This window comes from Panthera pardus, unplaced genomic scaffold, assembly GCF_024362965.1.
Source record: "Panthera pardus isolate Hobbes unplaced genomic scaffold, ASM2436296v1 HiC_scaffold_6, whole genome shotgun sequence".
In the NCBI taxonomy this organism is placed as follows: domain Eukaryota; kingdom Metazoa; phylum Chordata; class Mammalia; order Carnivora; family Felidae; genus Panthera; species Panthera pardus.
Genome location: NW_026526991.1, coordinates 135,929,636 through 135,943,267, shown reverse-complemented (window position 1 = coordinate 135,943,267; position 13,632 = coordinate 135,929,636). Strand labels below are relative to the sequence as shown.

Genomic DNA, 13,632 nt, shown 5'->3' with positions numbered 1-13,632 from the left:
CTGACTTAGAATTCTACACCTAACCAGAGAATAAAGGCATTTTCACACAAAAGTTTTACCGACCAAGAAGCTGCCGGAGGATTGAGTTACAATGAAGTCAAGAGCAAACCAAGGAGGAGGAGGACGTTCCTCTAAGAAACAAGAATTTGGAAGACGTGGAGGGCATACCAAGTCTTCCTCAACATCTTGGGAGGATATTTACATAGCAGGGAGAGTGTTCAGGCTGGAGGTAGTGATAAACACCCAGAAAACAAAGGAAATGGAGAGGGGAAACAAGGAAATTGTGAATTCTTTAATAAATTAAAGCAACAGGCTGTGGTGAGAAAAAGCAGTGATTGTGAACTCACTCAGCAGCACATAGCTGTGCTTTCATAGGCTTGCTAATGTCAGTGTGTGTGATGGAGGCCGGGAAACGTGTGGACGTGTGACTGGCAGGAACGTGTTCAATCTTCAGCTTCCATAGTAAGATGTCGGCTACAGTACCTGAAATTGAAAAATGGAAGTAGAAGTCAGTAAGAGCTTAGAGATACAGACAGGTGTACCACACCAATCAGCTAAAAGATTTTCTTTAAGGTTTTTGTTTTGTTTTGTTTTGTTTTGTTTTGTTTTGTTTTGTTTTGTTTTTGAGAGAAAGAGCGTGTGAGCAGGGGAGGAGCAGAGAGAGAGGGAGTGAGGGAATCCCAAGCAGGCTCCATGCTGTCAGCACAGAGCCCGACGCGGGGTTCGAACCCATGAATTGTGAGATCATGATCTGAGCTGAAATCAAGACTCGGATGCTTAACTGACTGTTGTCACCCAGGTGCCCCCAGCTAAAAGATTTTTAAACCATTTCCTTTTGGGAGGGGGAGATAGAGAGGTGGGGTGCTTTTCCAGTAAAGTATCTTATATCCCTGTTGGCTTAAATCCTGCCTTTACGGCAGACCTTTAGAATATGGGTGGGCAGTGAAAAAATGGGACATGGTCCATGTAGACGAGTCTCAAGTGAGGCTGGGAAGAGGTAAGACAGTGGATGGGGGATGATGGGGCTTCAGGGAGGGGAGTTGGTTTTTAAAGTGTAAGAAATGTGAACACGTGTCGTGCTGAGTGGAACTAGCAGAGGGGCTGATGGAGGGTATGGGCGAGGGGCGTTGGTTGATGGTTAGGGTGAGGGCTGGGATGTGAGACGTAAAGGAAGCACGTATAAATGGTTAAGGAGGAAGTTTAGTTAGCTGTCACTAACTAGTTTGAGGCTGGTGTAGAGGACACGCATAGAAGCGGATAGCACAGGCTCCGGACACTGTCCCCAGACAGATGAAGACCCCACACGTACCCCTTTCTGAGGTCTCTTTCATGAAAGACCTAGGCCTTGGGCTGTGAGGGGTTCAGAGCGTTTGGACGGGGACTCCCTCCCTGGGCTACATGGTTACAGAATCTCCAAGAGAGCCCAGCCGGGCCGTCCCTCGTGCTCCTCACCACCAGTCATTTTATATGGTTTCCGTTCCTAGTGGTTTGGACAAAAAGGTAGAATCGACGGAGAGAGAGGAGTTTCAGCCTTAGATGCCTTTGCTTGCTTCTTCCATTTGCTGTTGTAGCAATGTCGCCAACATATCCAAAATGCAGCTCTGGGTTTCTTCCCCTGCGCCAACCGGGTCCTCCCCTCAGCCTTCCCCACGTCAGCACAGGCACCATCACCCAGGTCCTTTTGACCTTACCCCTAATGGATCTTGAGTCCATTTCTCTCCATCATCCCATCTCTTCGGCCCGCGCTCTCGTCTCTCCGGGCCCAGAGGCCACATCCGGCAGTGGCTCCATGCCTTTGCCCTGGCTCATCTCTTCTACTCTCCATGTGGAAGGACACAGTGTCTTAAAATGAAGGCTAAATTGTGTCCTTGCTTCTTTTAAGCCCCTGCTTAAAACCTTCCAGGGGCTTCTTGCTGCAGCTAGAATGTCAGTCTCACTTGAGTTCCAGGCAGAAAAGACCTCTTGGCAAAGCCATATTTTCTGGCCCACACTCGCCCAAAGCTCATCTATCACGGGCCTTACCAATGGCCCCAGAAGGAGCCAACACGATATCAACACCTTGGTTTTGTTTTCCTTTTTTAATCATGTGATTCAATGGTTGTGGATCTTTTTAAGTGATCATTTCCCCAATGGTACATTTTCCTAATCTGGACCCGTGGTAAAACAGTAACATTTTAATCTGTTGTTTCACAGCTACTTAACAGGGACACCAGCTTTCTAGCCTGAAGTCGTGGGGACCTTTCTCCCTACCCTCTGTTCTACCTCCTCTGCTCAGCCAGTTCCCCATGTTAGGGTCTGTTAGAATATCCCCACTTTCTATTACTGAATTCAGTACCGGATTTTGTATCACTTTTTGGGCCGTAACCCAAAACAAAGACTCTAAAAGGCATTGAACAAAAAATGTTATGATTTTACCCAGGGTCTTTTGCCTCTGTCATTCTTTGTGTCCGCTTTGCCCCAGCTGACTTCTCTGCTGTTTGCAGAAGTTTGGGGCACTGTGTCCAGATGCAGCAGTGACAGAAGAAAGCCTGTGTCTTCTGTGTCTCTCAGGAGTAGGGAAACCTTTCCCAGAAGCTTCCCTAGCTGACCTCACACCTCACTGGTCAGAACTGGGTCACCTACCCGTTCCTAAACCAATCACTAAGGAGGGGGATGGCTTTACGTAATCAGCAGTTGCTTTCCTGGAGTTTGAGACGTCATCTTCCTCCGATGCGCGTGGCTGTGTGGACAAGACTAAAGACCTATGTGTTTGAGGAGGAAGGAGAGGGGGAGAGGGGTAGGCAGCCCAGCACCTGGCTGTACAGTATATAAATACATCTCAGTTACAAAACACCTCCTACGTGGTAGACACACTTAGGACCTCATGTGCCTTATTCCACGAGGTCTCCACAACTAAGCGGGAGGAACAGTGGCAGAACAGACTCTGGAGTGGCGGGCCCAGGCTGTGGCGCTCGGCGGCATGTAGGTGAGAGCTTGGCTCAAACTCAAGTGCCGCATCCAAACCCATGGTATTTCCGCTACCGCCATGGGAACGGTTGGAACAGCCACTCTTCAAAAAAAACAAAAAAACAACTATGTTTCTTAACAGCCAAGTGCATAGAAGGCTTTCAGATGTTCTCAGCCATGGAATTCTCCAAATTTGACTCCTAGTTAAAGAGTATAGCAGCTGTAATTAGATGGGACTCAGGGTGGCAACTAGAACGTTTTCTTTTTTTTCTTTTAATTTTTTTTTTAAGTTTATTTATTTTTGACAGAGACAGAGTGCGAGCATGAGCTGGGGAGGTGCAGAGAGAGAGAGGGAGACACAGAATCCGAAGCGGGCTCCAGGCTCCAAGCTGTCAGCACAGAGCCTGACGCGGGACTCGAACTCACGAACCGTGAGATCGTGACCTGGGCTGAAGTCGGATGCTTAACTGACTGAGCCACCCAGGCGCCCCTAACTAGAATGTTTTCGAAGCTTCCCCTCCCCCCAGTAGCACCCAAGGTGCTTCTGGAAACTAAGGCTTCTCGAAACATGCTGAGATATCAGCAGCCACTTGCAGCCAGGCGGCCCTCGACCACTAGGAATTAGAGCAGCTTGTGTGCCCTCCAGGTCACCTTTCCTCAAAGGGGATTTTGAAGATTACACACTCATTTTGTACTTCATGCTTTTGGCTCTCTGCCCAGAGAATTGAAAAAACACCCCTGGAAAGGTAACCATCTGAGTTCGCGGTGATGGTGTCTACCAGAAAGGGGCTGTTGGGTAGAGCCAGTGATGTGGAGGAAGACCCCAGTGTTCTGATCGCATTCTCGTCCATCCTTCATCATAAGTCCCATTACATCTAAAATGCTTCTCAAACATCCAGCCCTGTTAGTAATTTCTTCCTTCCCTGAACTTCTGTAACATTACTGCGTTCATGACTCACGTGGCATATATAGCGACTGAACTTGTGGTGTGGGGTTTTTGTTATTTTTTAATGTTTATTTGTGAGGGGGCCCCCTGGGAGAGGGAATGCACACGCTAGCGGGGGAGGGGCAGAGAGAGAGGGAGACAGAATCTGAAGCAGGCTTCAGGCTCTGAGCTGACAGCTCAGAACGTGGGGCTCGAACCCATGAACCTCGAGATCATGACCTGAGCCGAAATCAAGAATCCGACACTTAACTGACTGAGCCACCCAGGCACACCTGTTTTGCTTTGTTTTGATAGATCTTTCTTTTTGGCCAGGCTGTAGGCACGTCAAGGATAAGTACCAGGTTTTCAATTTCAGCATCTCTAGTGTCTAGAGAAAGAGGGGAGAGACACATGCCCTTTACAGAGCACTTTCGAATGTCTCTTTTGATCCTCGCCTACACGAGAAGGACAATACATGTGTTATCTCCACTTCAAAGATGGAATGTCAGTCTGTGTAATGTAAGGGATTCTTCCAAGGTGACGATGCCAGCAAATGGTAGGAGGACAGCTTGGCCTCAGGTTTTCTAAGTCCTGTGCTCCTTCTACTGCACAAAGGTAGTATTAAGCAAATGCCACATTTATAGGGCACGTAATGTCATAGGAGCTCAGAGGTAGATGATCTTGTACATTTGGGTAGTTCATGAAGGCCTCCTGGAGAAGGTAGAAATCGAGCTGCTTCTTGAACAGTAGGTTGGACAAATGACTGAGTATGGCAAAAGACTGACAGATGAGTTGAGACTGTGAGCAATGTGCCCAGCCCACGAGGACACAGTGGGACAGTTCCCGGGAAGCACTGGGAAGTGAAGCGAGGGAGGCAGCATGGAGCGGGGTTCTGGAAGGCCTATGTGGGAGCCGAGTCTCCACTCTTGCAGACCAGGAGTGGGGGGTGGGTCTCTAGGAGAATAAGCATCCTCCTGCAAGAGGACTCCTCAGCCAGGGAAGTAGGAGCACCATTACCGGACAGAACCGGGGGCTGCTTCTGAGGACAGATGGGGTAAGTGGGGAGTGGGGATACCGGAACCCTCTGAATTTTCCCCCGTATCTTCATTCCAGTGTTACCCAATCAGTGCTCTGCCTTTCAGCTGAGAAACCTGGCAGGGCTGTAAACTCAGCTACTGTTACTCAACAGCATGAGGATTCAGAATCTTAAGTTGGGTCTCCAGCCCTCTTGGCCTTGATCTCTGAAGGATGACACTCAGCCTGGTTCTAGAAGCCTCTAGGTTGCAGTCTGTGGCTTGAATTGAGACTTTGAGGATTTGAGCTTGTTACTCTCTTTTCTAAATCATTCACTGCCACTGATAGTGGCCACCCATCGGCGGCCTTGGGTTTCCTTGCCCATAGTGTTTTAGGATGGCAGCAGCTTGATTTCTACCTTCTCCAGGCCTTCATGAACTACCCAAATGTGCATGCGGTCTCCAAGAGCTGGGCCTTCTGTGGGCGTGCCATGTCAGGTAACTTCCGGGGAACTCATTCTCGGCGTGCTGTGGGCTGCTAGGTTTCCATCTCAGAATATCAGCAGGATTTCCACTACTTTCTACCCTCCTGAAGGCAGATATCCTCATTTCCCTACTCCTCTGTAATTTGCAATGGGCTATCCTGGCACCGAATTCCCTATCGGTTAGGAACTTTTCAGTGACAAGTAATGACAATGGAATCTGTCCTAAGGGAAAAAGAAAATGAACATCCGGGGCCATAGAACCATGGGGAGTTGGAGGATTCGGTTGCAAAAATGGATTGAGACTAAAGCCAAAATCTGCTGAGCCAAGAAACAGCATGACAACCATCCAATGGGGTTGAAGCATCGCCAGGTGCTGCTTTTTAAGTTCTGTTGTGCTCATTCATTCCATATTCAAGTTTCTGAGTGCTAACTAGGTGAGGGTGTCTGGTGGGCCTGGGTTGGAGCTGCACACCCCCGTGGGAACAGGAGAGGGGATATCCGCCTCTAGGTTGGTGGGCAGTAAGGCCCTCCCACACAGTAAGCACAACGGTGGGCCCCCAAAATTGTAGAAGAAGGAGTGTTATATCCCAGGTAGCTAAAAACAACAAAAGAATGGGTAGATTTACAGATAGGCCCCAAGGGGAGAAAAGCATGAACCAGACTTCCACGTACATATAGTGTCATACGTTCATAAATTCTGGGAAAATAAATTCCCACAGGCTTGTGGGAAAACAAGTAAACTCAAGATTCTCCTAACATTCTTGATATTCTGAGGCCAAGACGTGGCAGTCTCAGCTAATAGTAAAGGTCATTCCTTGGTGAAGAAAATGGATTGGGCAGTTAGAAACATGGAGAGATCCTTACATGTGCTCTTTTGGTCCCTGTCCTCTACTTCCTAATGTCTAGAAGAAGGTTTAAAAAGAAGAGAGTAAAAATCTTATTTATTGATCACGAAAAAGCAAGACAAAGTAACAAAGATGAAGGGCAATCAATTTTCTTCATGGCAAATATTGTGGAAGACAGGAAATGAGAGAGGAGAAAACAATGTGAATGATGCAGATTTGCAGCCAGCTGACAGATGTCGTCTGGGCTAAAGGCTTACCGGTTGTAGAACTTTCAAATCCTTTTGAGTCCTATATACTTTTTCCACTAAAATAATAATAATAATAAAAAGATTGACTCTTCTTAGTACCTTGTGGGTATCCCTGGATTCGTTTGTTAATTCATGCATCTGACATTTATTGGCATTTACTGAGTGCCAAAGATCGAAAGACAAATTGCATTTCTTTGATGGCTCTGGAAGGTATTGTGGTAGATAGTCTCCAAAGATGGCTTCCATTGATTCCTTTTGTTGTTGAACCCCCACCCCCACCCCGCCCCTTGAACCTGGCTGCCTGGTGACTTGCTTTGGCCAATAAAATGCAACAGAAGTGACGTGTGGCAGTCCCTAGCCTTTAAGGGGTCTGGCAGTTGCTTCTTTCAGTTACCATGTAACAGTCTGATCACCTGCTGGCCACCATGCTGTGAGGAAGCCCCAGCCAGCCCGGAAGAGTGCTGGTGCACCTGGTGAGCCAGCAAAGCCTTCTTAGACCTTGCAGCCCAGCCCAGCCCAGCCCAGCCCAGCCACGCTGAATGCAGCCCAGTGAGTGCATCTAGTTGATGCCACATAAGCACCGGCTGAGCCCAGTTGGCCCCCAGAGATAACAGTGGTAGCTGAAAGCTTCCATGATTTGTTTTGCAACAGATGAGTGGAGGAAGTAGCATGATACCAGGTCAGTTGGCAGGACCTTCCCAGGTGGAAGGGCTCTGAGGCTTTCAGGTAGCATAGTGGTGATTCTGGAGAACTCCGGTGTGCAGCCTACTGGTAGGGGGGAGGTGGGAGGGATTAGGAAGGGCCCCTGATGTGAGGGAAGAGGTGCGCCTCAGACCCCGACCGGGTACTGCTTACTGCTTACACCTGCCCTTCCGTAGGTTGTCACTACTCTCTGGGCACTCCAGGTCCCATGTGTACTCCCAACAGAACCCTCGGGGTATCGGTCAAGTTCTGTTTATGTGTAAAATGGGGATAGAACTCTGAGGCAAGTGCTTGGCACTGACAGGGAAGGATGGGGAGACTGGATGCAGAAAGACAAGAGGCTGAGTGTCACCAACATCACCTCCTTTATAGCTGTGCCTGAGAACAGGCTACCCTGTGTCAGAGAATATTGCCATACTTCAGTTAAGAGCATTTTAATTTATTTATCCAGCATTTGGTAATCACCTGCAGGGCACTGCATCAGTCCCTGAAAATTCAAAGATGAAAACAGTTCCTAATTTCAAGATGTCCATCACTGCTCAGGGGGTAAATTCTGGGGCCGTGGTATGTTCTGGCATCATACAAGTTACTTAAACGTGTCCCTAGGAGGACTGCACCACCCAGTAGGAGAATTCATTTTACCTCTTCACTTAAAAAACAAACAAACAAACAAACAAAACCACTTGATTTATTTATTCACCTTCACCCTCCTGGCCTCCATCCTTCCAGACCTCAGCTCCACCCGACGCTGCTTGCTTCTGGGTCTAGATCTACTTCTCTAGATCTATTTTTTTGTCGTGCAATTTCCCCAGCTTGAACTTGGTTGGTGCCTCATGGATCACAGACTTATTCTGTGATGGACCTGAACCAGGTGATTCTACAGCTTAGAAATGGGCCCCCAGAGGTCATCGTATTATTTTCCAAAGATGACAGTGAAGTGGAACCGCAGACCCATGAAGTGGCCATGTGACTCACCCCTCGTACAGCCACAGACACCTTTCAGAATTCTGGCTCTGCCGAACACCTGCCAGCTTGTGTGTGTGTGTGTGTGTGTGTGTGTGTGTGTGTGTGTGTGTGTGTGTGTGTAAGTTGTGTCTTCTGTCAGATTGGCTTTTAAGACAAGGGTCAAACTCTTAAAACTTCTTATAAAGAACAAAATGGATCCAGTTAATGGTGAACTCTAGAAACGCAGGGCTGAAGAGAGAAGCAAAAAGTCGCAACAGTCAGGTTCAGGATAATCAAGTATGGAGCCCGACGGCAATGAACGTGTCTCAGCTCGTGCGTGGCAGTGAGTTTCCTCTCGTTCGAAAAGAGAATCGCAAGGAGTGAAAAAGGGTGTGGCTCTAAAATCCCAACTCTGGCCATTTGAAATTCCTACCCTTCCTTCCCTTTGGATGAAACCATCTAAAGCGATGATGGGAAGTTGGTAAGGAATGGATACTTTGAGAGCTTCTGGAGGCACGGGGATGCTTGCTGCTGTAGCCTGTGCCCCACTTCCTGGATGCTGGCGGTGGCTCCCTGGCTGCCCCTGGCTGTGCGTGAGGCGGCTCATGGCCCATTTATAGTGGGGACTGCTCCTCTCCTACCCCACTACCCTTCCTAAATTTCATCTAAGCTGGCATCAGTGGAGCCATGTGACCTTGGGCAAGTCAACTGCTATCGGCCTCAATTTTCTCATCGATAAAAGGAGGTGAGATTAGGCCTGTGATTTTACAAATACATGTTCTAAAGGAAAGAAAGAGAACAACACAGGGAAAGAGACTGTGTGCGCCAGGCACACCTGGGACATAACCTGTTGCTTCTCACATGGAGGTCTTATTAGAGATTTTCCAGAACTGAGATCAGATCCAGATTTAGGCAAGATTTTTTTTTCTCCCTTTAGAAAGAGAGGCCGAGCTCTACCATTTGGGGCTCTGTATTCCCCTGCTTTCTCCTTTTTTTTCTTTGTGGTATGTTTCTCCTCAGTGATTTTTCAGTGCACTATTTTTTTTTTTGTATTGAAAATAGACATTTTGTTTATACAAGGTACAATTTCAAAATAACAGTTATAAAATATGTAGCTATAATTGACAAGGAGTATAAATAGAAAAACGTATATATGGGAAATGTCACTGAGTTCAGTTTCCTTCTTTCTGAATCCTTAAATCAAGAGGACTCACTGGGCACAGTACCTCTTTGCTCCTTTTCAGTGCATGCAGAGCACCTAAAGAGAGACGGTGGTTAGGAGCTACGATGACGTCGTCATCCTCGCAGCCGTCTCATAAGCCAGGAGGAGCTGCATAATTCTCTTCCAGCCGCAGGTGTATTTATTTCTCTTCTTTGTGAACTGCAAGTAGGGATGCGGGATGGAATAGTCAAGCTGATGAGCTCTCCTGAATAAGTGTCTTAATGAAGTAAAAGGAAGGCCGAGGTGTCCAGCCACTCCCAGGAAAGCTTCAAGTGCCAGGACTTTAGGAAGTCAGCCCTACTCCTGAGACAGGGCATCCTGAGACTGGAGAGGCTACAAATACAGGAGGTGTCTCGGCTGGCCACGGTCGATAAAATGACACCAACATGTTAGTTTTATCATCCCGACGGGCTCTTTGCTGGCACCCAACACCTGAGTCTTTCCTTGGACCTCTTCGGCTAGGGAAGAGTTGGCATCCTTGCTTCAGCCTTGGCTGCCCTCAGCTTCCCCCTGGAGTTTCCTAGGTCGTATGCTTGGTTTTCTGCATCCTCGTCTCTGCCGTTGGTTCCCCCAGTCATTGGTATCTCTTCCATGTTCTCCATTGCAACAGTGCGTATCTGCGAAGTTTGCCTGTAAAGCAGGTAATTCACAGGTTTTGAAAAGAGGAGAGGGTTGCCCGCAAACCAAGTCAACAGATGGTTCCTATTGAACACTCAGATGGAGAAGGCCTAGACCGCTTCCATTCACAGATGGAATTTAAACCTCAGTTTGGTATTTTAACGCCCTCATCCGCTAAATATTCACCATGCTGTTGGAGCCACTCACCCCCTCTTTTCCCTCTGCTAAATAGCAGTAGTCAAATGGCAGGAACAAAAAGGAAAGAGTCCTGGGAGCCTGGGGAAGCCAGACAAGATCGTCTTGATAAAAATGATGCGATATTTATAAAGCTTTTAAAACAGTTCTTGGCACTTTGTACGTGTTAAAGAAACAAATATATTAATCAGTTCCTGAGTCACCAAGAGTAGGGGAGGCAGAGTCTTAATTCCACATGTTTCCCTGTCACTGTTTTTTTAGGCCCCGAGTTTCTGGGTCAGCAGTTTTCTTCCATGGATTATATCATGTACCTCTTGAGGATAGGCAAGTCTAGGGCATTTCAAAGTAAACACTTTGAATCCAAACAAAGCCAAAACGTCAATCTGAAGAGCTTTATCGACCCTAAGCTCACTGCAGTTACTGTTTACAATAGCCAAGATACGGAAGCAACCTAAGTGTCCGTTGACTGATGAATGGGTAAAGAAATGCTATGTAGATACAATGGAATATTACTCAGCCATAAAAAAGAATGACATCCTGCCATTTGCAACAACACAGATGGACCTAGAGGGCATTATGCTATGTGAAATAAGTCAGACAGAGAAAGACAGATACCATATGATTTCACTTATATGTGGAACCTAGAAAACAAACATGGACAAACAAAACAAACACACGTGTGGGTACAGAGAACAAATTGGTGGTTGCTAGAGGTGAGGGGCTAGTGGCCAGCAGGTGAAATAGGTGAAGGGGATTAAGAGGTACAGACTTCAGTTATAAATTAAATCATGGAGATGTCATGTACAGCATGGGGAATGTAGTCAATGATATTTGTAATAACTTTATACCGTGTCGGGTGGTAAGCAGACTTAGCGTGGGGATCATATCATAATTCATAAAAATACTGAATCACTATGATGTACACCTGAAACGAATTGGATATTGCATGTCAACCATACTTCAATAAAAAAATAATACAGTACATAAGCACTTTGAGCTCCTTGGAGTGAGAGCTAGACTATGGATCAGGACTCTAGGCCCACGTACTGAAAATAATTTGCTAAAAGCCAATTTGTTGAGTGACAAATCTACCTAATAACCTACTTGCAAAAAAAGAACTTTATGGCAAAGAATTGATTCACCAAATGACCAAGTAGTTATTATGCTTTTCATTATGCTTTTCAGGTTTATCAATTCTTCTTAAAGATACATTTATGAATATTTCCTTATTATAGTCAGTGAATATTGATGTTTTCATCTTATAAGCATACTTATTAGCCATGTATACCAAATATACAAAGTCTTTTAAGATTCTTTTTAATGTATTCTTAAAATAGACTATGTATACTTTTTTTAAGTCAATATAGTTACTCATTATAATCTCTTAAGAATGTAACTCCAAATACAACAGCTCATGTGGAAATTTAGTTACAGTGATATTTTGAAAATCCTTCAAAAGTCATTTTTGATTTTGCCGCATTTGAGCATTTTTGGGATTGTTTTGACAGATTTTTGAGTAACACATCAAACTTAGTGTGTTAATTTCTAAACGATCTGTGAGGTTTCTGGCACCTCTTTTGGTTGAGATGGTATTACCAGCTTTTGAAGATTGATGTGAATATTTAGGTGACTTTTTCGTTGTGGCTTTAGAGCAGTATTTCATGGAATATTCATGTTGCCAAAGTCAGGCTCAAAGGATGATATAATCTTTATACTGATAAATTTAGCAAAGAATATTTAATGACTAGTGACTAAATAGTTTCAGCAAACTTGATTTCCATTGTTCATTGTGTAATGCTGAGGAAGGATCCAGAACAGCCATAGCAATATGGAATGCTGGAACACTGGTTATTAATTAATAGGAGTAGAAAATTAAGACTAATATGCCATTTGAGGCTTTAATGAAAATGATACAAGTACCTAAAGAGTAGAAAAATAATGAAAACTCTGGGGCACCTGGGTGGCTCAGTTGGGTGAGCATCCGACTTCGGCTCAGGTCGTGATCTCATGGTTCATGGGCTGGAGCCCCGTGTCGGGTTCTATGCTGACAGCTCAGAGCCTGGAGCCTGCTTCGGATTCTGTGTCTCCCTCTCTCTGCCCCTCCCCCAGTCATGCTCTGTCTGTCTGTCTCTCTCAAAAATGAATAAACATTTAAAAAATATATAAAAACTCAAATTTCAGCAAGTGGCAGAAGATGTACTCTACCCATGAAATGTATATATTGCAAGAAAATATACTTGTGAACGTAGCGTAAGAGCTGCATCCCCATCAACTTAGTTATTTGGCATGCTTTCCTTCCAAAAAGGAAAGAAAACTTTTCTGTTTCTGACTGGGGGCCTGCGGACTGTCTTGGAAAAAGTGAGGGGTGTCCCGGGGCTGGCTCCCCTTTGGGCCAGTATAGAAGGGGGTGCGTGCAAGAGCCTGCCTCAGTAGCCGGGAAAGGGGTCCTTCCTTTGCGAGGGCAGGCCCGGAGTCTTTACGGTGACACTCTTTTCTTGGAGGAAGAGCAGTCTCGTCCGGCGTGATTCTCTTGCTCTACTCACCTGGATCTTTTGTAACACACCAGAAGTCCCACATATACTACACAGAGCACAGTGACAGGCATGACGATGGCCGCTGTAAGAGAGCAGAAGTGAGCCGTCATGCCAGAAGTCCCGGGAGCAGGTTCACTTCTAAGAACTGGACAGTGTATGGTTCACCTTCCTGCAGAGAGATCCGAATGCCTTCCCAGCCAGCTTACTGTTGTTAACATTTCTCGAGTTCTCTGCGGCCCGATGCACTCTACTTGTGGGCCAAAAGTCCATGCTTTCCCCACCAACGCCACCAGTTCATGTTGTCCCCATCCCCCGCTCCTAATCCCATCCTTCCCAACGAGAGAGACACGGTGACAGGATGAGAAGGGAAGGCAAAAGCCTCAGAGTTCAAGGGCTGGGGTGGGACTGTGCGGACAAGAAGCCATATCTGCTATGAAAGCCACAGTCAGAGAGCGGACAGGGCGAGGGTCCTCCTCAGTTGTCCCTGAGACATCCTCTCCTTTTTCGTCAGCTTCACAGAATCCTGATTTAGAAACCACAGCATGCAGTGTAGCATATCTTCCAATTTCACCCGTATTGTTTTTTTTTATTTGCCTGCATTGTTTTTTGTTTTTTGTTTTTTTTATTGGCAACTATGGTGAGGCAGATGGTAAGGAGAATGAGGTGGTGTTCTAAGAGAGGTGTTACAGGTAAGAGGAGAATAAGATAATGGCTGAGGAGAAGGGAAAGATCCTGTTTTGGGCAAGTTGGAAGGCAGGGTCTGGAGTGGTGGGAGGCCAGTGGCTCTCGGCCATTTGAGATTTATTAGACAAGATAGGAACAGTGGGATCTCCTGGTAGCAAGAGGGCTTAGCCAGAGGACACAGTGAACCTTTTTTTTTTTTTTAAATGTTTTATTTATTTATGAGACAGAGAGAGACAGAGCATGAGCAGGGGAGGGGCAGAGAGAGAGGGA

The 13,632-nt window shown here is 46.2% G+C and overlaps 2 protein-coding genes and 1 long non-coding RNA gene across 4 annotated transcripts in view; 1 reads left to right on the top strand and 2 right to left on the bottom strand.

Annotated features, from left to right (window-relative positions):
* The window catches only part of FBH1 (F-box DNA helicase 1), a 183,398-nt gene that overhangs the window by 56,890 nt on the left and 112,876 nt on the right, over window positions 1-13,632 (top strand). The window lies entirely within an intron of this gene.
* Window positions 274-6,520, bottom strand: LOC128774932 (uncharacterized). Its single transcript, XR_008419465.1, has 2 exons — window positions 6,472-6,520; window positions 274-483 (listed from the first exon to the last, which is right to left on the bottom strand). It is a non-coding gene; the product is annotated as an uncharacterized LOC128774932 (long non-coding RNA).
* The window catches only part of IL15RA (interleukin 15 receptor subunit alpha), a 51,081-nt gene continuing 45,031 nt past the window's right edge, over window positions 7,583-13,632 (bottom strand). For both annotated transcript variants that reach the window (XM_019460873.2, XM_019460874.2), the window contains 2 exons: window positions 12,688-12,760; window positions 7,583-9,961 (listed from right to left, as the gene is read on the bottom strand). In XM_019460873.2, coding sequence (XP_019316418.2) covers window positions 9,790-9,961; window positions 12,688-12,760 — 245 coding nt within the window. In that variant the 3' untranslated portion in view covers window positions 7,583-9,789. The remainder of the gene's footprint in view (window positions 9,962-12,687; window positions 12,761-13,632) is intronic.